This window comes from Bombina bombina, chromosome 2 (assembly GCF_027579735.1).
Source record: "Bombina bombina isolate aBomBom1 chromosome 2, aBomBom1.pri, whole genome shotgun sequence".
In the NCBI taxonomy this organism is placed as follows: domain Eukaryota; kingdom Metazoa; phylum Chordata; class Amphibia; order Anura; family Bombinatoridae; genus Bombina; species Bombina bombina.
The window spans coordinates 189,395,275-189,416,776 of record NC_069500.1 but is presented as its reverse complement, the minus strand read 5'-3'; the positions used below and the strand labels follow the sequence as shown (position 1 = coordinate 189,416,776).

The window sequence follows — 21,502 nt, the reverse complement described above, 5'->3', positions numbered from 1 at the left end:
TCCGTCAGGTAAATTTTAATTTCTACAGAATCTATTAGAGTCCCTAGGAAGGAAACCCTCGTGAGAGGAGATAGAGAACTCTTTTCTTCGTTCACTTTCCACCCATGCGACCTCAGGAATGCCAGAACTATCTCCGTATGAGATTTGGCAATTTGAAAGCTTGACGCCTGTATCAGGATATCGTCCAGGTAAGGAGCCACTGCTATGCCTCGCGGTCTTAGGACCGCCAGAAGTGAGCCCAGAACCTTTGCAAAAATTCTTGGGGCTGTAGCCAACCCGAATAGAAGAGCTACAAATTGGTAATGCCTGTCTAGAAAGGCAAACCTCAGGAACTGATGATGATTCTTGCGAATCGGAATGTGAAGGTAGGCATCCTTTAAGTCCACTGTGGTCATCTACTGACCCTCTTGGATCATGGGTAAAATGGTTCGAATAGTTTCCATCTTGAATGACGGAACTCTGAGGAATTTGTTTAGGATCTTTAAATCCAAAATTGGTCTGAAGGTTCCCTCTTTTTTGGGAACCACAAACAGATTTGAATAAAACCCCTGTTCTTGTTCCGTCCGCGGAACTGGATGGATCACTTCCATTATAAGGAGATCTTGTACGCAGCTTAGGAATGCCTCTTTCTTTATCTGGTTTGCAGATAATCTTGAAAGGTGAAATCTCCCTTGTGGAGGAGAAGCTTTGAAGTCCAGAAGATATCCCTGAGATATGATCTCCAACGCCCGGGATCCTGAACATCTCTTGCCCACGCCTGGGCGAAGAGAGAGAGTCTGCCCCCTACTAGATCCGTTGTCGGATAGGGGCCGCTCCTTCATGCTGTCTTAGAGGCAGCAGCAGGCTTTCTGGCCTGCTTGCCCTTGTTCCAGGACTGGTTAGGTTTCCAGGCCTGCTTGGATTGAGCAAAAGTTCCCTCTTGTTTTGAAGCAGAGGAAGTTGATGCTGCATCTGCCTTGAAATTTCGAAAGGCACGAAAATTAGACTGTTTGGCCTTTGATTTGGCCCTGTCCTGAGGAAGGGTATGACCCTTACCTCCAGTAATGTCAGCAATAATTTCTTTCAAACCAGGCCCGAATAAGGTCTGCCCCTTGAAAGGAATGTTGAGTAATTTAGACTTTGAAGTCACATCAGCTGACCAGGATTTGAGCCATAGCGCCCTACGCGCCTGGATGGCGAATCCGGAATTCTTAGCCGTTAGTTTAGTCAAATGAACAATGGCATCAGAAACAAATGAGTTAGCTAGCTTAAGAGTTCTAAGCTTGTCAACAATTTCAGTCAATGGAGCTGTATGGATGGCCTCTTCCAGGGCCTCAAACCAGAATGCCGCCGCAGCAGTGACAGGCGCAATGCATGCAAGGGGCTGTAAAATAAAACCTTGTTGAATAAACATTTTCTTAAGGTAACCATCTCATTTTTCATCCATTGGATCTGAAAAAGCACAACTGTCCTCAACCGGGATAGTGGTACGCTTTGCTAAAGTAGAAACTGCTCCCTCCACCTTAGGGACAGTCTGCCATAAGTCCCATGTAGTGGCATCTATTGGAAACATTTTTCTAAATATAGGAGGTGGGGAAAAGGGCACACCGGGCCTATCCCACTCCTTACTAATAATTTCTGTAAGCCTTTTAGGTATTGGAAAAACATCAGTACTCACCGGCACTGCATAGTATTTATCCAGCCTACACAATTTCTCTGGCACTGCAATTGTGTCACAGTCATTCAGAGCAGCTAATACCTCCCCAAGCAATACACGGAGGTTCTCAAGCTTAAATTTAAAATTAGAAATCTCTGAATCAGGTCTGCCCGATTCAGAGACGTCACCCACAGACTGAAGCTCTCCGTCCTCAGGTTCTGCATATTGTGACGCAGTATCAGACATGGCTCTTACAGCATCTACGCGCTCTGTATCTCGTCTAACCCCAGAGCTATCGCGCTTGCCTCTCAATTCAGGCAATCTGGATAATACCTCTGACAGGGTATTATTCATGATTGCAGCCATGTCCTGCAAAGTAATCGCTATGGGCGTCCCTGATGTACTTGGCGCCATATTAGCGTGCGTCCCTTGAGCGGGAGGCGAAGGGTCCGACACGTGGAGAGAGTTAGTCGGCATAACTTCCCCCTCGACAGACCCCTCTGGTGACAATTCTTTTATAGATAAAGACTGATCTTTACTGTTTAAGGTGAAATCAATACATTTAGTACACATTCTCCTATGGGGCTCCACCATGGCTTTTAAACATAATGAACAAGTATCCTCTGTTTCAGACATGTTTGTACAGACTAGCAATGAGACTAGCAAGCTTGGAAAACACTTTAAAGCAAGTTAACAAGCAATATAAAAAACGTTACTGTGCCTTTAAGAGAAACAAATTTTGACAAAAACATAATTTATGCTTACCTGATAAATTTATTTCTCTTGTAGTGTATCCAGTCCACGGATCATCCATTACTTATGGGATATTAACTCCTCCCCAACAGGAAGTGCAAGAGGATTCACCCAGCAGAGCTGCCACATAGCTCCTCCCCTAACTGCCATTACCAGTCATTCGACCGAAAACATGCAGAGAAAGGAAAACCATAGGGTGCAGTGGTGACTGTAGTTTAATGGAAAAATTACCTGCCTTAAAGTGACAGGGCGGGCCGTGGACTGGATACACTACAAGAGAAATAAATTTATCAGGTAAGCATAAATTATGTTTTCTCTTGTTAAGTGTATCCAGTCCACGGATCATCCATTACTTATGGGATACCAATACCAAAGCTAAAGTACACGGATGACGGGAGGGACAGGCAGGCTCTTTATACGGAAGGAACCACTGCCTGAAGAACCTTTCTCCCAAAAACAGCCTCCGAAGAAGCAAAAGTGTCAAATTTGTAAAATTTGGAAAAAGTATGAAGAGAAGACCAAGTTGCAGCCTTGCAAATCTGTTCAACAGAAGCCTCATTCTTAAAGGCCCAAGTGGAAGCCACAGCTCTAGTAGAATGTGCTGTAATTCTTTCAGGAGGCTGCTGTCCAGCAGTCTCATAGGCTAACCGTATTATGCTACGAAGCCAAAAGGAGAGAGAGGTAGCCGAAGCTTTTTGACCTCTCCTCTGACCAGAATAAACGACAAACAGGGAAGACGTTTGTCGAAAATCCTTAGTTGCCTGTAGATAAAATTTCAGGGCACGGACTACATCTAGATTGTGTAGCAGACGTTCCTTTTTCGAAGAAGGATTAGGACACAAAGATGGAACCACAATCTCTTGATTGATATTCCTGTTAGTGACCACCTTAGGTAGGAACCCAGGTTTAGTACGCAGAACTACCTTGTCTGAATGAAAAATCAGATAAGGAGAATCACAATGTAAGGCAGATAACTCAGAGACTCTTCGAGCCGAGGAAATCGCCATTAAAAACAGAACTTTCCAAGATAACAACTTGATATCAATGGAATGAAGGGGTTCAAACGGAACCCCCTGTAAAACATTAAGAACTAAGTTCAAACTCCATGGTGGAGCAACAGTTTTAAACACAGGCTTGATCCTAGCTAAAGCCTGACAAAAAGCTTGAACGTCCGGAACTTCTGACAGACGTTTGTGTAAAAGAATGGACAGAGCTGAAATCTGTCCCTTTAAGGAACTAGCGGATAAACCCTTTTCTAAACCTTCTTGTAGAAAAGACAATATCCTCGGAATCCTAACCTTACTCCATGAGTAACTCTTGGATTCGCACCAATATAAGTATTTGCGCCATATCTTATGGTAAATCTTTCTGGTAACAGGCTTCCTAGCCTGTATTAAGGTATCAATAACTGACTCAAGCGTCAATTTCCAAGCAGTCAGCTTCAGAGAAATTAGATTTTGATGTTTGAAGGGACCCTGGATCAGAAGGTCCTGTTTCAGAGGTAGCGACCAAGGTGGACAGGATGACATGTCCACTAGATCTGCATACCAAGTCCTGCGTGGCCATGCAGGCGCTATTAGAATCACTGATGCTCTCTCCTGTTTGATTCTGGCAATCAATCGAGGAAGCATCGGGAAGGGTGGAAACACATAAGCCATCCCGAAGGTCCAAGGTGCTGTCAAAGCATCTATCAGAACCGCTCCCGGATCCCTGGATCTGGACCCGTAACAAGGAAGCTTGGCGTTCTGTCGAGACGCCATGAGATCTATCTCTGGTTTGCCCCAACGTCGAAGTATTTGGGCAAAGACCTCCGGATGAAGTTCCCACTCCCCCGGATGAAAAGTCTGACGACTTAAGAAATCCGCCTCCCAGTTCTCCACTCCCGGGATGTGGATTGCTGACAGGTGGCAAGAGTGAGACTCTGCCCAGCGAATTATCTTTGATACTTCCATCATTGCTAGGGAGCTTCTTGTCCCTCCCTGATGGTTGATGTAAGCTACAGTCGTGATGTTGTCCGACTGAAACCTGATGAACCCCCGAGTTGTTAACTGGGGCCAAGCCAGAAGGGCATTGAGAACTGCTCTCAATTCCAGAATGTTTATTGGTAGGAGACTCTCCTCCTGATTCCATTGTCCCTGAGCCTTCAGAGAATTCCAGACAGCGCCCCAACCTAGTAGGCTGGCGTCTGTTGTTACAATTGTCCAGTCCAGCCTGCTGAATGGCATCCCCCTGGACAGATGTGGCCGAGAAAGCCACCATAGAAGAGAATTTCTGGTCTCTTGATCCAGATTCAGAGTAGGGGACAAGTCTGAGTAATCCCCATTCCACTGACTTAGCATGCACAATTGCAGCGGTCTGAGATGTAGGCGTGCAAAGGGTACTATGTCCATTGCTGCTACCATTAAGCCGATCACCTCCATGCATTGAGCTACTGACGGGTGTTGAATGGAATGAAGGACACGGCATGCATTTTGAAGCTTTGTTAACCTGTCTTCTGTCAGGTAAATCTTCATTTCTACAGAATCTATAAGAGTCCCCAAGAAGGGAACTCTTGTGAGTGGAAAGAGAGAACTCTTCTTTTCGTTCACCTTCCATCCATGCGACCTTAGAAATGCCAGTACTAACTCTGTATGAGACTTGGCAGTTTGAAAGCTTGAAGCTTGTATCAGAATGTTGTCTAGGTACGGAGCTACCGCAATTCCTCGCGGTCTTAGTACCGCCAGAAGAGCACCCAGAACCTTTGTGAAGATTCTCGGAGCCGTAGCCAATCCGAATGGAAGAGCTACAAACTGGTAATGCCTGTCTAGAAAGGCAAACCTTAGATACCGGTAATGATCTTTGTGAATCGGTATGTGAAGGTAAGCATCCTTTAAATCCACTGTGGTCATGTACTGACCCTTTTGGATCATGGGTAAAATTGTCCGAATAGTTTCCATTTTGAACGATGGAACTCTTAGGAATTTGTTTAGGATCTTTAAATCCAAGATTGGCCTGAAAGTTCCCTCTTTTTTGGGAACCACAAACAGATTTGAGTAAAACCCTTGTCCTTGTTCCGACCGCGGAACCGGATGGATCACTCCCATTAATAAAAGATCTTGTACGCAGCGTAGAAACGCCTCTTTCTTTATTTGGTTTGTTGACAACCTTGACAGATGAAATCTCCCTCTTGGGGGAGAGAATTTGAAGTCTAGAAGGTATCCCTGAGATATGATCTCTAACGCCCAGGGATCCTGGACATCTCTTGCCCAAGCCTGGGCGAAGAGAGAAAGTCTGCCCCCCACTAGATCCGTTCCCGGATCGGGGGCCCTCGATTCATGCTGTCTTAGGGGCAGCAGCAGGTTTCCTGGCCTGCTTGCCCTTGTTCCAGGACTGGTTAGGTCTCCAGCCTTGTCTGTAGCGAGCAACAGCTCCTTCCTGTTTTGGTGCAGAGGAAGTTGATGCTGCTCCTGCTTTGAAATTACGAAAGGAACGAAAATTAGACTGTCTAGCCTTAGGTTTGGCTCTGTCTTGAGGCAGGGCATGGCCTTTACCTCCTGTAATGTCAGCGATAATTTCTTTCAACCCGGGCCCGAATAAGGTCTGCCCTTTGAAAGGTATATTAAGCAATTTAGATTTAGAAGTAACGTCAGCTGACCAGGATTTTAGCCACAGTGCTCTGCGTGCCTGAATGGCGAATCCGGAATTCTTAGCCGTAAGTTTAGTTAAATGTACTACGGCATCTGAAATAAATGAGTTAGCTAACTTAAGGGCTTTAAGCTTGTGTGTAATCTCATCTAATGGAGCTGATTCAAGTGTCTCTTCCAGAGACTCAAACCAAAATGCTGCTGCAGCCGTGACAGGCGCAATGCATGCAAGAGGTTGCAATATAAAACCTTGTTGAACAAACATTTTCTTAAGGTAACCCTCTAACTTTTTATCCATTGGATCTGAAAAGGCACAGCTATCCTCCACCGGGATAGTGGTACGCTTAGCTAAAGTAGAAACTGCTCCCTCCACCTTAGGGACCGTTTGCCATAAGTCCCGTGTGGTGGCGTCTATTGGAAACATCTTTCTAAATATCGGAGGGGGTGAGAACGGCACACCGGGTCTATCCCACTCCTTAGTAACAATTTCAGTAAGTCTCTTAGGTATAGGAAAAACGTCCGTACTCGCCGGTACCGCAAAATATTTATCCAACCTGAACATTTTCTCTGGTATTGCAACTGTGTTACAATCATTCAGAGCCGCTAACACCTCCCCTAGTAATACACGGAGGTTTTCCAGCTTAAATTTAAAATTTTAAATATCTGAATCCAGTTTGTTTGGATCAGAACCGTCACCCGCAGAATGAAGCTCTCCGTCCTCATGTTCTGCAAATTGTGACGCAGTGACTGACATGGCCCTAATATTATCAGCGCACTCTGTTCTCACCCCAGAGTGATCACGCTTACCTCTTAGTTCTGGTAATTTAGCCAAAACTTCAGTCATAACAGTAGCCATATCCTGTAATGTGATTTGTAATGGCCGCCCAGATGTACTCGGCGCTACAATATCACGCACCTCTCGAGCGGGAGATGCAGGTACTGACACGTGAGGCGAGTTAGTCGGCATAACTCTCCCCTCGTTGTTTGGTGAAATATGTTCAATTTGTACAGATTGACTTTTATTTAAAGTAGCATCAATACAGTAAGTACATAAATTTCTATTGGGCTCCACTTTGGCTTTAGCACATATAGCACAGATATCTTCCTCTGAATCAGACATGTTTAACACACTAGCAAATAAACTAGCAACTTGGAAATACTTTTCAAGTAATTTACTATAATATGAAAACGTACTGTGCCTATAAGAAGCACAGAAAAAACAGAATTTATGTTTACCTGATAAATTACTTTCTCCAACGGTGTGTCCGGTCCACGGCGTCATCCTTACTTGTGGGATATTCTCTTCCCCAACAGGAAATGGCAAAGAGCCCAGCAAAGCTGGTCACATGATCCCTCCTAGGCTCCGCCTACCCCAGTCATTCGACCGACGTTAAGGAGGAATATTTGCATAGGAGAAACCATATGTTACCGTGGTGACTGTAGTTAAAGAAAATAAATTATCAGACCTGATTAAAAAAAAAACCAGGGCGGGCCGTGGACCGGACACACCCGTGGAGAAAGTAATTTATCAGGTAAACATAAATTCTGTTTTCTCCAACATAGGTGTGTCCGGTCCACGGCGTCATCCTTACTTGTGGGAACCAATACCAAAGCTTTAGGACACGGATGAAGGGAGGGAGCAAATCAGGTCACCTAAATGGAAGGCACCACGGCTTGCAAAACCTTTCTCCCAAAAATAGCCTCAGAAGAAGCAAAAGTATCAAATTTGTAAAATTTAGAAAAAGTGTGCAGTGAAGACCAAGTCGCTGCCTTACATATCTGATCAACAGAAGCCTCGTTCTTGAAGGCCCATGTGGAAGCCACAGCCCTAGTGGAGTGAGCTGTGATTCTTTCAGGAGGCTGCCGTCCGGCAGTCTCATAAGCCAATCGGATAATGCTTTTAATCCAGAAGGAGAGAGAGGTAGAAGTTGCTTTTTGACCTCTCCGTTTACCAGAATAAACAACAAACAAAGACAAAGTTTGTCTGAAATCCTTAGTAGCTGCTAAGTAAAATTTGAGAGCACGAACTACATCCAAGTTGTGCAACAAACGTTCCTTCTTTGAAACTGGATTAGGACACAAAGAAGGCACAACTATCTCCTGGTTAATGTTTTTGTTAGAAACAACTTTTGGAAGAAAACCAGGTTTAGTACGCAAAACCACCTTATCTGCATGGAACACCAGATAAGGAGAAGAACACTGCAGAGCAGATAATTCTGAAACTCTTCTAGCAGAAGAAATTGCAACCAAAAACAAAACTTTCCAAGATAATAACTTAATATCAACGGAATGTAAGGGTTCAAACGGAACCCCCTGAAGAACTGAAAGAGCTAGGTTGAGACTCCAAGGAGGAGTCAAAATTTTGTAAACAGGCTTGATTCTAACCAGAGCCTGAACAAAGGCTAGAACATCTGGCACAGCTGCCAGCTTTTTGTGAAGTAACACAGACAAGGCAGAAATCTGTCCCATCAAGGAACTTGCAGATAATCCTTTTTCCGATCCTTCTCGAAGGAAGGATAGACTCTTAGGAATCTTAACCTTGTCCCAAGGGAATCCTGCAGATTCACACCAACAGATATACCAAATTATGTGGTAATTTTTCTGGTTACAGGCTTTCAGGCCTGAACAAGAGTATTAATAACAGAATCTGAGAATCAAGCGTTCAATCTCCAAGCAGTCAGCTGGAGTGGGTCGAACGGACCTAGAACAAGAAGGTCTCTCAAAGGTAGCTTCCATGGTGGAGCTGATGACATATTCACCAGATCTGCATACCAAGTCCTGCGTGGCCACGCAGGAGCTATCAAAATCACCGACGCCCTCTCCTGATTGATCCTGGCTACCAGCCTGGGGATGAGAGGAAACGGCAGGAACACATAAGCTAGTTTGAAGGTCCAAGGTGCTACTAGTGCATCCACTAGAGCCGCCTTGGGATCCCTGGATCTGTACCCGTAGTAAGGAACTCTGAAGTTCTGACGAGAGGCCATCAGATCCATGTCTGGAATGCCCCACGGTTGAGTGACTTGGGCAAAGATTTCCGGATGGAGTTCCCACTCCCCCGGATGCAATGTCTGACGACTCAGAAAATCCGCTTCCCAATTTTCCACTCCTGGGATGTGGATAGCAGACAGGTGGCAGGAGTGAGACTCCGCCCATAGAATGATTTTGGTCACTTCTTCCATCGCTAGGGAACTCCTTGTTCCCCCCTGATGGTTGATGTATGAACTTGGCCCTCGCTAGCTGAGGCCAAGCTTTGAGAGCATTGAATATCGCTCTCAGTTCCAGAATATTTATCGGTAGAAGAGATTCTACCCGAGACCAAAGACCCTGAGCTTTCAGGGATCCCCAGACCGCGCCCCAGCCCATCAGACTGGCGTCGGTCGTGACAATGACCCACTCTGGTCTGCGGAAGGTCATCCCTTGTGACAGGTTGTCCAGGGACAGCCACCAACGGAATGAGTCTCTGGTCCTCTGATTTACTTGTATCTTCGGAGACAAGTCTGAATAGTCCCCATTCCACTGACTGAGCATGAACAGTTGTAATGGTCTTAGATGAATGCGCACAAAAGGAACTATGTCCATTGCCGCTACCATCAAACCTATCACTTCCATGCACTGCGCTATGGAAGGAAGAGGAACGGAATGAAGTATCCGACAAGAGTCTAGAAGTTTTGTTTTTCTGGCTTCTGTCAGAAAAATCCTCATTTCTAAGGAGTCTATTATAGTTCCCAAGAAGGGAACCCTCGTTGACGGAGATAGAGAACTCTTTTCCACGTTCACTTTCCATCCGTGAGATCTGAGAAAGGCCAGGACAATGTCCGTGTGAGCCTTTACTTGAGGAAGGGACGACGCTCGAATCAGAATGTCGTCCAAGTAAGGTACTACAGCAATGCCCCTTGGTCTTAGCACCGCCAGAAGGGACCCTAGTACCTATGAGAAAATCCTAGGAGCAGTGGCTAATCCGAAAGAAAATGCCACGAACTGGAAATGCTTGTCCAGGAATGCAAACCTTAGGAACCGATGATGTTCCTTGTGGATAGGAATATGTAGATACGCATCCTTGAAATCCACCTTGGTCATGAATTGACCTTCCTGGATGGAAGGAAGAAGTGTTCGAATGGTTTCCATCTTGAACGATGGAACCTTGAGAAACTTGTTCAAGATCTCGAGATCTAAGATTGGTCTGAACGTTCCCTCTTTTTTGGGAACTATGAACAGATTGGAGTAGAACCCCATCCCTTGTTCTCCTAATGGAACAGGATGAATCACTCCCATTTTTAGCAGGTCTTCTACCCAATGTAAGAATGCCTGTCTTCTTATGTGGTCTGAAGACAACTGAGACCTGTGGAACCTCCCCCTTGGAGGAAGCCCCTTGAACTCCAGAGAATAACCTTGGGAGACTATTTCTAGCGCCCAAGGATCCAGAACATCTCTTTCCCAAGCCTGAGCGAAGAGAGAGAGTCTGCCCCCCACCAGATCCGGTCCCGGATCGGGGGCCCGCATTTCATGCTGTCTTGGTAGCAGTGGCAGGTTTCCTGGCCTGCTTTCCTTTGCTCCAGCCTTGCATAGGTCTCCAGGCTGGATTGGCTTGAGAAGTATTACCTTCCTGCTTAGAGGACGTAGCCCTTGGGGCTGATCCGTTTCTGCGAAAGGGACGAAACTTAGGTTTATTTTTGGTCTTGAAAAGACCTATCCTGAGGAAGGGCGTGGCCCTTGCCCCCAGTGATATCAGAGATAATCTCTTTCAAGTCAGGGCCAAAGAGTGTTTTCCCCTTGAAAGGAATGTCAAGCAATTTGTTCTTGGAAGACGCATCCGCTGCCCAAGATTTTAACCAAAGCGCTCTGCGCCACAATAGCAAACCCAGAATTTTTTCGCCGCTAACCTAGCCAATTGCAAGGTGGCGTCTAGGGTGAAAGAATTAGCCAATTTAAGAGCACGAATTCTGTCCATAGTCTCCTCATAAGAAGAAGAATTACTAATAATCGCCTTTCCTAGCTCATCAAACTAGAAACACGCGGCTGCAGTGACAGGGACAATGCATGCAATTGGTTGTAGAAGGGAACCTTGCTGAACAAACATCTTTAGCAGACCTTCTAATTTTTTATCCATAGGATCTTGGAAAGCACAACTATCTTCTATGGGTATAGTGGCGCGCTTGTGTAGAGTAGAAACCGCCCCCTCGACCTTGGGGACTGTCTGCCATCAGTCCTTTCTGGGGTCGACTATAGGAAAACAATTTTATAAATATGGGGGGAGGTACTAAAGGTATACCGGGCCTGTCCCATTCTTTACTAACAATGTACGCCACCCGCTTGGATATAGGAAAAGCTTCGGGGGGCCCCGGGGCCTCTAAGAACTTTTCCATTTTACATAGTGGTTCTGGAATGACCAGATAATCACAATCATCCAAATTGGATAACACCTCCTTAAGCAGAGCGCGGAGATGTTCCAACTTAAATTTAAAAGTAATCACATCAGGTTCAGCTTGTTGAGAAATGTTTCCTGAATCTGAAATTTCTCCCTCAGACAAAACCTCCCTGGCCCCCTCAGACTGGTGTAGGGGCCCTTCGGAAACCATATCATCAGCGCTCTCATGCTCTACAGAATTTTCTAAAACAGAGCAGTCGCGCTTTCGCTGATAAGTGGGCATATTGGCTAAAATGTTTTTGATAGAATTATCCATTACAGCCGTTAAATGTTGCATAGTAAGGAGTATTGGCGCACTAGATGTACTAGGGGCCTCCTGTATGGGCAAGACTGGTGTAGACGAAGGAGGGGATGATGCAGTACCATGCTTACTCCCCTCACTTGAGGAATCATCTTGGGCATCATTTTTACTAAATTTTTTTTTTTTTTTTTATGACATAAAAAACATATAGTTAAATGAGAAGGAACCTTGGTTTCCCCACAGTCAGAACACAATCTATCTGGTAGTTCAGACATGTTAAACAGGCATAAACTTGATAACAAAGCACAAAAAACGTTTTAAAATAAAACCGTTACTGTCACTTTAAATTTTAAACTAAACACACTTTATTATTGCAATTGCGAAAAAGTATGAAGGAATTGTTCAAAATTCACCAAAATTTCACCACAGTGTCTTAAAGCCTTAAAAGTATTGCACACCAAATTTGGAAGCTTTAACCCTTAAAATAACGGAACCGGAGCCGTTTTTATATTTAACCCCTTTACAGTCCCTGGAATCTGCTTTGCTGAGACCCAACCAAGCCCAAAGGGGAATACGATACCAAATGATGCCTTCAGAAAGACTTTTCTATGTATCAGAGCTCCACACACATGCAGCTGCATGCCATGCTGTCCTCAAAAACAAGTGCGCCATACCGGCGCGAAAATGAGGCTCTGACTATGATTAGGGAAAGCCCCTAAAGAATAAGGTGTCTAAAACAGTGCCTGCCGATATAATCATATCAAAGTACCCAGAATAAATGATTCCTCAAGGCTAAATATGTGTTAATAATGAATCGATTTAGCCCAGAAAAAGTCTACAGTCTTAATAAGCCCTTGTGAAGCCCTTATTTACTATCTTAATAAACATGGCTTACCGGATCCCATAGGGAAAATGACAGCTTCCAGCATTACATCGTCTTGTTAGAATGTGTCATACCTCAAGCAGTAAGAGACTGCACACTGTTCCCCCAACTGAAGTTAATTGCTCTCAACAGTCCTGTGTGGAACAGCCATGGATTTTAGTTACGGTGCTAAAATCATTTTCCTCATACAAACAGAAATCTTCATCTCTTTTCTGTTTCTGAGTAAATAGTACATACCAGCACTATTTTAAAATAACAAACTCTTGATTGAACAATAAAAACTACAGTTAAACACTAAAAAACTCTAAGCCATCTCCGTGGAGATGTTGCCTGTACAACGGCAAAGAGAATGACTGGGGTAGGCGGAGCCTAGGAGGGATCATGTGACCAGCTTTGCTGGGCTCTTTGCCATTTCCTGTTGGGGAAGAGAATATCCCACAAGTAAGGATGACGCCGTGGACCGGACACACCTATGTTGGAGAAAGTTATGACAGTTGAAAATTAATAAACTGAAAAGTTATAGCATCAAATCTTTGTAAAAAACACAATTTTAGCAAAGGATTGCTTCCATTAGCAAAGGATAACTAACCCTGATAGCAGAAAAAAAAAAAAAATACAGAAATAAACGTTTTTTTATCACAGTCAACTACAATCTCACAGCTCTGCTGTGAGTGATTACCTCCCTCAAAACAAGTTTTGAAGACCCCTGAGTTCTGTAGAGATGAACCGGATCATGCAGGGAAGACAATAAACTTCTGACTGAATTTTTTGATGCGTAGCAAAAGCGCCAAAAAAGGCCCTTCCCCCTCACACATAACAGTGAGAGAGATCAGTAAACTGTCATAAATTAAATAAAACGACTGCCAAGTGGAAACAAATAGTGCCCAAAACATTTTTTCACCCAGTACCTCAGAAAATTAAACGATTTTACATGCCAGCAAAAAACGTTTAACATTAATAAATTGAGTGTTATTAAAAAGCCTGTTGCTAGTCCCTGCAAATTAGGCTAAAGTTTTATGCATACAGTATAATTCCAGTGAAGTGCCATTCCCCAGAATACTGAAGTGTAAAATATACATACATGACAGCCTGATACCAGTTGCTGCTACTGCATTTAAGGCTGAGTTTACATTATATCGGTATGGCAGAATTTTCTCATCAATTCCATTGTCAGAAAATAATAAGCTGCTACATACCTCTTTGCAGATTAATCTGCCCGCTGTCCCCTGATCTGAAGTTTACCTCTCCTCAGATGGCCGAGAAACAGCAATATGATCTTAACTACTCCGGCTAAAATCATAGAAAAACTCAGGTAGATTCTTCTTCAAATTCTACCAGAGAAGGAATAACACACTCCGGTGCTATTATAAAATAACAAACTTTTGATTGAAGGTATGAAACTAAGTATAATCACCACAGTCCTCTCACACATCCTATCTATTCGTTGGGTGCAAGAGAATGACTGGTAATGGCAGTTAGGGGAGGAGCTATGTGGCAGCTCTGCTGGGTGAATCCTCTTGCACTTCCTGTTGGGGAGGAGTTAATATCCCATAAGTAATGGATGATCCGTGGACTGGATACACTTAACAAGAGAAATTTGAAATAACAGTGAAAAAAGGCAGTTACACTAACAAAATGTTTACAGTGTATGTAACAAGTCAGCAGAGCATTGCACCCACTTGCAAATGGATGATTAACCCCTTAATAACAAAAACAGAATAATAAATGACAAAAACGTTTTTTAAACACAGTCACAACAACTGCCACAGTCTACTGTGATTGTTACCCTCCTCAAACACGACTTTGAAGCCTTTTGAGCCCTTCAGAGATGTCCTGTATCATGCAGAGGGAAGCTGAATGTCTCTGTCAGTATTTTTATCTGCACAGAAAAGCACTAAAATAGGCCCTTCCCACTCATATTGCAACAGTGAAAGCCTGTTTCTAGGCAAAAATCAAACCAGCCATGTGGAAAAAAACTAGGCCCCAATAAGTTTTGTCACCAAACATCTATAAAAACGATTAACATGCCAGCAAACGTTTTATATTACACTTTTATAAGAGTATGTATCTCTGTTAATAAGCCTGATACCAGTCGCTATCACTGCATTTAAGGCTTAACTTACATTAATCCGGTATCAGCAGCATTTTTCTAGCAAATTCAATCCCTAGAAATATATTAACTGCCCATACCTTATTGCAGGAAAACCTGCACGCCATTCCCTCTCTGAAGTTACCTCACTCCTCAGAATATGTGAGAACAGCCATGGATCTTGGTTACTTCTGCTAAGATCATAGAAAATGCAGGCAGATTCTTCTTCTAAATACTGCCTGAGATCAATAGTACACTCCGGTACCATTTAAAAATAACAAACTTTTGATTGAAGTTAAAAAACTAACTATAACACACCACTCTCCTCTTACTACGTCCATCTTTGTTGAGAGTTGCAAGAGAATGACTGGATATGGCAGTGAGGGGAGGAGCTATATAGCAGCTCTGCTGTGGGTGATCCTCTTGCAACTTCCTGTTGGGAAGAATATCCCACACGTAATGGATGATACGTGGACTGGATACACTTAACAAGAGAAAACTGCTTTTCAAATATAGAAATAAATATAAAGGGATACTCTGCCATACATTGAAGTAGGTATAATAAGTCATTTGGAACACATTAAGGGGAAACACATTTTATAGTATTTACATAGAGCAAATGATTTTAGTTTGTTAATTTAGTCCTACATCTGTTGTACTGTTATCCAATGTGTTATTTCTAATGTTCATTTAATTGCCATGTGATGTTCAATCCTTATCAATACTTGCTATTATTCTAAAATGTAAAGCTGTCTTATTCCATAGTATTAACCTCCCCCAAATTTTATTGTCTGTTTACTTAACATCTCACCCTGACCAAACCAGAATCTAACTTTCCAATTGTCTTTGATTAGCAATCAACTAAATTTAGTGGACTCAGCTGACTGCCCTCCCTGCATATATTTCACATCAGTGTGGCCTGTGCATTGCTATAACAACATATGTTCACATTTTCAAAGTGAACATTTTATAAGTGATTCACTAGCAATAGAATTATACAAGAATTGAACAAGGATTGGGCAAGGGGCAAGACACAAGGCAAGTACTTTTGTAATATTATGTTTGATATACCTTACTGTTTTCAAATGCAATTGCTACTGTAATACTGTGTCTTATGTGTTTAACTGGTTCCCTCTTTTGTAAAAATGCCTAATATCTTCTTATTCCTTTTTGCTGCCTTTTGTCTCTCTAACAAACTACTTTATTCAATTACTCCTTCTCCCTCTCCACCTGCACTGTTCATTAGCCCATCTCTCTTAAACTCACATTACTTTTGTACTCATGAACTCTACCTATTCCTAAACACTCTCTCTCCCCCCTGCACCTTGTCTCAAAAGCAGTCTCACTACTGCAAATCTGTATCTCATCTTATGTCACTCTCCCTCTTGCTTCAACTGACTGCTGGTGACATCTCCCCTAATCCTGGTCCCCAACAACTGCCTAGCCGTGCACATCCATGTATACCATCCCACAGACTCAGAAAACAAAACTCTGACAACCTTACTCACATTCCTCTTGCATCAAAAGCCACTTCCCCTTTCACTTGTGCACTTTAGAACTCTCGCTCTGTTTGCAACAAACTCACTTCTATACATGACCTCTTTATCTCCCACTCCCTCAACCTTCTGGCCCTAACAGAAACCTGGCTCTCTCCCCTAGACAAAGCATCCACTGCTGCTCTGTCACATTGGGGTCTCCACTTCAGCCACACTCCTAGGTCTGGTAACAGACAAGGAGGTGGTGTAGGTATTTTACTTTCCTCTTCTTGCACCTTTCAACAAATACATCCCATCTCTTCCCTCACATTTTCCTCATTCGAAACCCACATGATTCACTTATTCTCTCCTCTTTCTATACGTGTCGCAGTCATATACTGTCCTCCTGGCTCCTCAACTCAATTTCTAGATCACTTGGCTGCATGGCTACCTTATTTCCTTTCCTCAGACACCCCTTCCCTCATTCTTGGTGACTTCAACATCCCTCTTGACAATCCCACTGCCTCCTCTGCAAAACAACTTCTGCAACTCACTTCCTCTTTTGGTTTGTCACAATGGACTGATTCTCCCACTCACAAAGATGGTCACTCCCTTGACCTGATCTTTAGCCATCGATGCACCCTCTCAAACTTCACAAACTCCCCCTTTCCTCTTTCTGACCACAATCTCCATACTTGCAACATATCATCCCTCCCTACAACTCTCCCTCCTTCTGCTCCTCACACCAAACTTCACAGAAGCATTACGTCATTAGATCAACAACAGCTCTCTAATTCCCTCAAACCTCTCCTCTCATCCTTCTCCTCCTTTTCATGTCCTGACCAATCTATCTGCCACTGTAATTCCACCCTTACATCCGTCCTTGACAATCTCGCCCCTCTTACCATAGCTCGGAAATCAAACACTCATCCTCAGCCCTGGCATACTCCTCTGACACGATACCTACGAAGATGTTCCAGTACTGCTGAGCGGCACTGGAGAAAATCTAGGAGTTCAGTTGATTTTCAACACTACAAATTTATCTTGAACTCCTACTACTCTGCCCTTAATTTCCATAAGCAACACTACTTGTCTACTCTTATCTCTAATCTTTCTTCAAACCCAAAATGTTTGTTCTCCACTTTCAATACTCTTCTCCGCCCTCCCCCTCCTCCTAATACAACTTCTCTGTCAGCTCAAGACTTTGCCAACCATTTCAATAACAAAATCAACTCCATCAGAAATGAAATCAGCTCTCAACATAATTCCATTCTCTCACCCCCTCAAATGCTCTCAATCAACCACAACCCACATAACCTTAAACTTAGCTCATTCTCCCCTGTTACTGAGGAAGAAGTTTTGGCACTTATACTGCGCTCTCACCTCCCTACCTGTCCCCTTGACCCTATCCCCTCACAGCTACTCCCTCTCTGCCACCCTTACCCCTATACTCACACACACTTTCAACCTCTCCTTCAGCACCAGTATATTTCCCTCATCGCTGAAACATGCACTGGTCACACCTATCCTCAAAAAAAACCTTCCCTTGATCCTATCTCCCCATCCAACTACCGCCCTATTTCCCTCCTCCCTCTTGTATCAAAGCTTCTCGAAAAACTAGCTTATGCACGCCTATCCCATTTCCTTACAATAAACTCCCTCCTTGACCCATTGTAATCTGGATTTCATCCCCATCACTCCACAGAAACAGCAATTGTTAAGGTTACCAACGACCTACTTACAGCAAAATAAAAAGGCCACTTCTTTCTGCTTATTCTCCTTGATCTGTCCGCAGCCTTTGACACTGTTGACCACCCTCTCTTGCTCCAAATCCTCCAATCCTTCGGCATATGTGACACAGCCCTCTCGTGGCTCTCTTCCTACCTGTCAAACCGTACCTTTAGTGTAGCCTTCTCTGGGGCCTCCTCTGCCCCGTCAGCACTTTCTGCCGGAGTACTGCAAGGCTCTGTCCTCGGTCCCCTTCTCTTCTCAATCTACACGTCATCACTAGGTTCCCTAATAAAGTCCCATGGTTTACAATATCATTTGTATGCAGACACCCAAATCTACTTCTCTGCACCAGACCTTTCTCCTTCCTTGCTAACCCGTGTCACTAACTGTCTTTCTCACATCTCCAACTGGATGTCCTCTCACTACCTCAAGCTAAATCTCTCCAAAACTGAGCTCCTTATTTTCCCCCCTTCTTCTAAACTCTCCACCCCCAATCTCTCTATAACTGTCGACAACTCCATCATTACCCCTACCCCGCATGCCCGATGTCTCAGGGTCACATTTGACTCAGATCTTTCTTTCACTCCTCACATTCAGTCTTTGGTTAAAGCCTGCCGCTTCCACCTTAAAAACATCTCTAAAATTAGACACTTCCTTACACAAGACAGAACTAAGATTTTAATCCACTCTCTCATTCTCTCCCGCCTCGATTACTGCAACTCTGTTCTCTCTGGTCTCCCCACCTACCGCCTAGCTCCTTTAAATCCTTAATGAATGCCTCTGCCAGACTCATCTTCCTTACACGTTGCTCTTCATCTGCTGCACCTCTCTGCCAATCCCTTCACTGGCTTCCTCTTGCCTCTAGGATCAAACACAAAATTCTCACTCTGACATACAAAGCCCTCAACTGCACTGCTCCCCCCTATATCTCAGACCTTGTCTCCAGATACTCTCCCTCCCGTCCCCTTCATTCTGCTCACGACCTCCTCCTCTCTTGTCACCTCATCACACTTCCGTTTACAGGACTTCTCCAGACTGGCTCCCATCTTGTGGAACTCTCTGCCTCGCTCCACAAGACTCTCTTCTAGTTTTAAAAGCTTCAAGTGCTCCCTAAAGACTCTACTGTTCAGGGATGCATACAACCTACGCTAACCTTTCTTTATACCAGTTCCTCTCCTCCATTGCTATCCCCTGAACCCCCCTAGCATGTAAGCTTAAGAGTCCAGCTGTTTGTTGATCACCTTCTCAAGAGCTGACTACAACAGTGCAACTCTTGGCAGGGCCCTCTACCCATTTGATCCCTATAACTGTTTTTTGTACTCCACCTTTGTTAATAGCGCTGCGGAATCTGTTGGCGCTCTACAAATAACCAATAATAATAATAATAATAGTAAAAAGTGTCCAGTTAACACTCTTATAAAAATAACATTATGAAAAAGTTCAGTCAAGTGTGCCAGAGTAATAATATTAAAAAGATTGATCCTTAACCTTATAAGTAGTCATAAACTTCTAGTAATTTAATAACAACCTTCAAGATGAAAGTAATAATCCAATAGATTAAAACTTTAGGATTACCTCTTGTCTTGCTTCTGTATGCTGAAGTCTCCAGTGTGTGAATGTTCTCATGAGCTCCAGTTTTTCCTTTTGCTTCTCTATGGCATGCGTTAGATTAGAAATTACCTGAAATAAAATCAACTTACTTTCATCTATACGATACTGTATTGTTCAAAAACAGCACATTTAAAAATATTGATTAAAGGGACAGGAAACCCCAAATTTTTCTTTTATGATTTGGATAGAACATACAATTTTAAACAACTTTCCAATTCACTTCTATTATTAAATTTGCTTCATTCCCTGGCTATCCTTTGCTGAAGTAACAACATTGCACTACTGGCAGCTAGATGAACACATCTAGTTAGTCAAACACAAGAGACAAATGTGTGCAGGCACCAATCAGCAGCTAGCTTCCACTAGTGTAGGATATGTGCGTATTCTTTTTCAACAAGGGATACCAATAGAACTTAGGTACATTTGAAAATAGAAGTAAATTTAAAAGTTTAGTAAAAATTAATCATGCAAGTTTAATTTTGACTTACCCTTCCCTTTACTCAAATTATTCATGCTCATAGTAGAGCCAGATCAGTGCTAAAGGCCCATGACTACTGTAGCAGGTAAAAATGCCTCTCAGAGAGTGGAAACCATTTCTACATATACCCTTCCTGAATTGTTTGTGTCAGCTCATACATAGCCAAGCAAGAGCCTATTGGGATAAAGGGATAAGAAACACCTCTGAAAGTCAGACACGAGTGAAAAATTTCACGACACGCAAGATAGGCCTTGAGACCCTCACGGGTGATTAGTTTGCGCTCTATAAGTACCCAATAGATAGATAGATACATAGATAGATAGATAGATAGATAGAAAGATAACTCTACTTTGAGTGTGAAGAAATAGATATAGCTACAAGTATAAATCATGTTTTCTCTCATAGAACTGTATTGCCACAGGTTGATCCATACCAAAACACCATGATTCTTCAGACCGAGACGAAGGTAGCATGGTCTGAGGACCTTTCTAATAAATGCTGCTTGTGCTGAGGCAAACACGTAGTACTGGCATATTTAAGGGAAATATTAAAAGAAAATAATGAATATTACTATTCTTTTATAAAGTTTTCATAATCACACCCCCAGAAAGTTGCAACCACCTAAGAAGGATAAGCCCAGATTTTAAAGGGGCAGTCTACACCAGAATGTTGTTTTAAAAGATAGATAATCCTTTAATTAGCCATTCCCTAGTTTTGCATAACCAACACAGCTATATTAAAACACGTTTTACCTCTGCGATTACCTTGTATCTAAGCCTCTGCAGACTGCCCTTATTTCAGTTCTTTAGACAGACTTGCATTTTAGCCAATCATTGCTGCCTCCTAGGTAACTTCACATGCATGAGCACAGTGTTATCTATATTACACACATAAACTAACACCCTCTAGTGGTGAAAAACTGTCAAAATGCATTTAGATAAGAGGCGGCTTTCAAGTTCTAAGAAATTAGCATATGAAACTCTTAGATTTAGCTTTCAACTAAGAATACCAAGAGAACAAAGCAAAAATTGGCGATAAAAACATAATTTATGCTTACCTGATAAATTTATTTCTCTTGTAGTGTATCCGATCCACGGATCATCCATTACTTATGGGATATTAACTCCTCCCCAACAGGAAGTGCAAGAGGATTCACCCAGCAGAGCTGCTATATAGCTCCTCCCCTAACTGCCATTACCAGTCATTCGACCGAAAACATGCAGAGAAAGGAAAACCATAGGGTACAGTGGTGACTGTAGTTTAATGGAAAAATTACCTGCCTTAAAGTGACAGGGCGGGCCGTGGACTGGATACACTACAAGAGAAATAAATTTATCAGGTAAGCATAAATTATGTTTTCTCTTGTTAAGTGTATCCAGTCCACGGATCATCCATTACTTATGGGATACCAATACCAAAGCTAAAGTACACGGATGACGGGAGGGACAGGCAGGCTCTTTATACGGAAGGAACCACTGCCTGAAGAACCTTTCTCCCAAAAACAGCCTCCGAAGAAGCAAAAGTGTCAAATTTGTAAAATTTGGAAAAAGTATGAAG

At 43.1% G+C, this 21,502-nt stretch overlaps 1 protein-coding gene across 1 annotated transcript in view; it reads right to left on the bottom strand.

The window, feature by feature from the left end:
* POC5 (POC5 centriolar protein) overlaps positions 1-21,502 on the bottom strand; it is a 295,101-nt gene that overhangs the window by 134,326 nt on the left and 139,273 nt on the right. Inside the window, exon 7 of the mRNA XM_053701388.1 lies at positions 19,432-19,536. Within this exon, the coding sequence (XP_053557363.1) occupies positions 19,432-19,536 (105 nt within the window). The remainder of the gene's footprint in view (positions 1-19,431; positions 19,537-21,502) is intronic.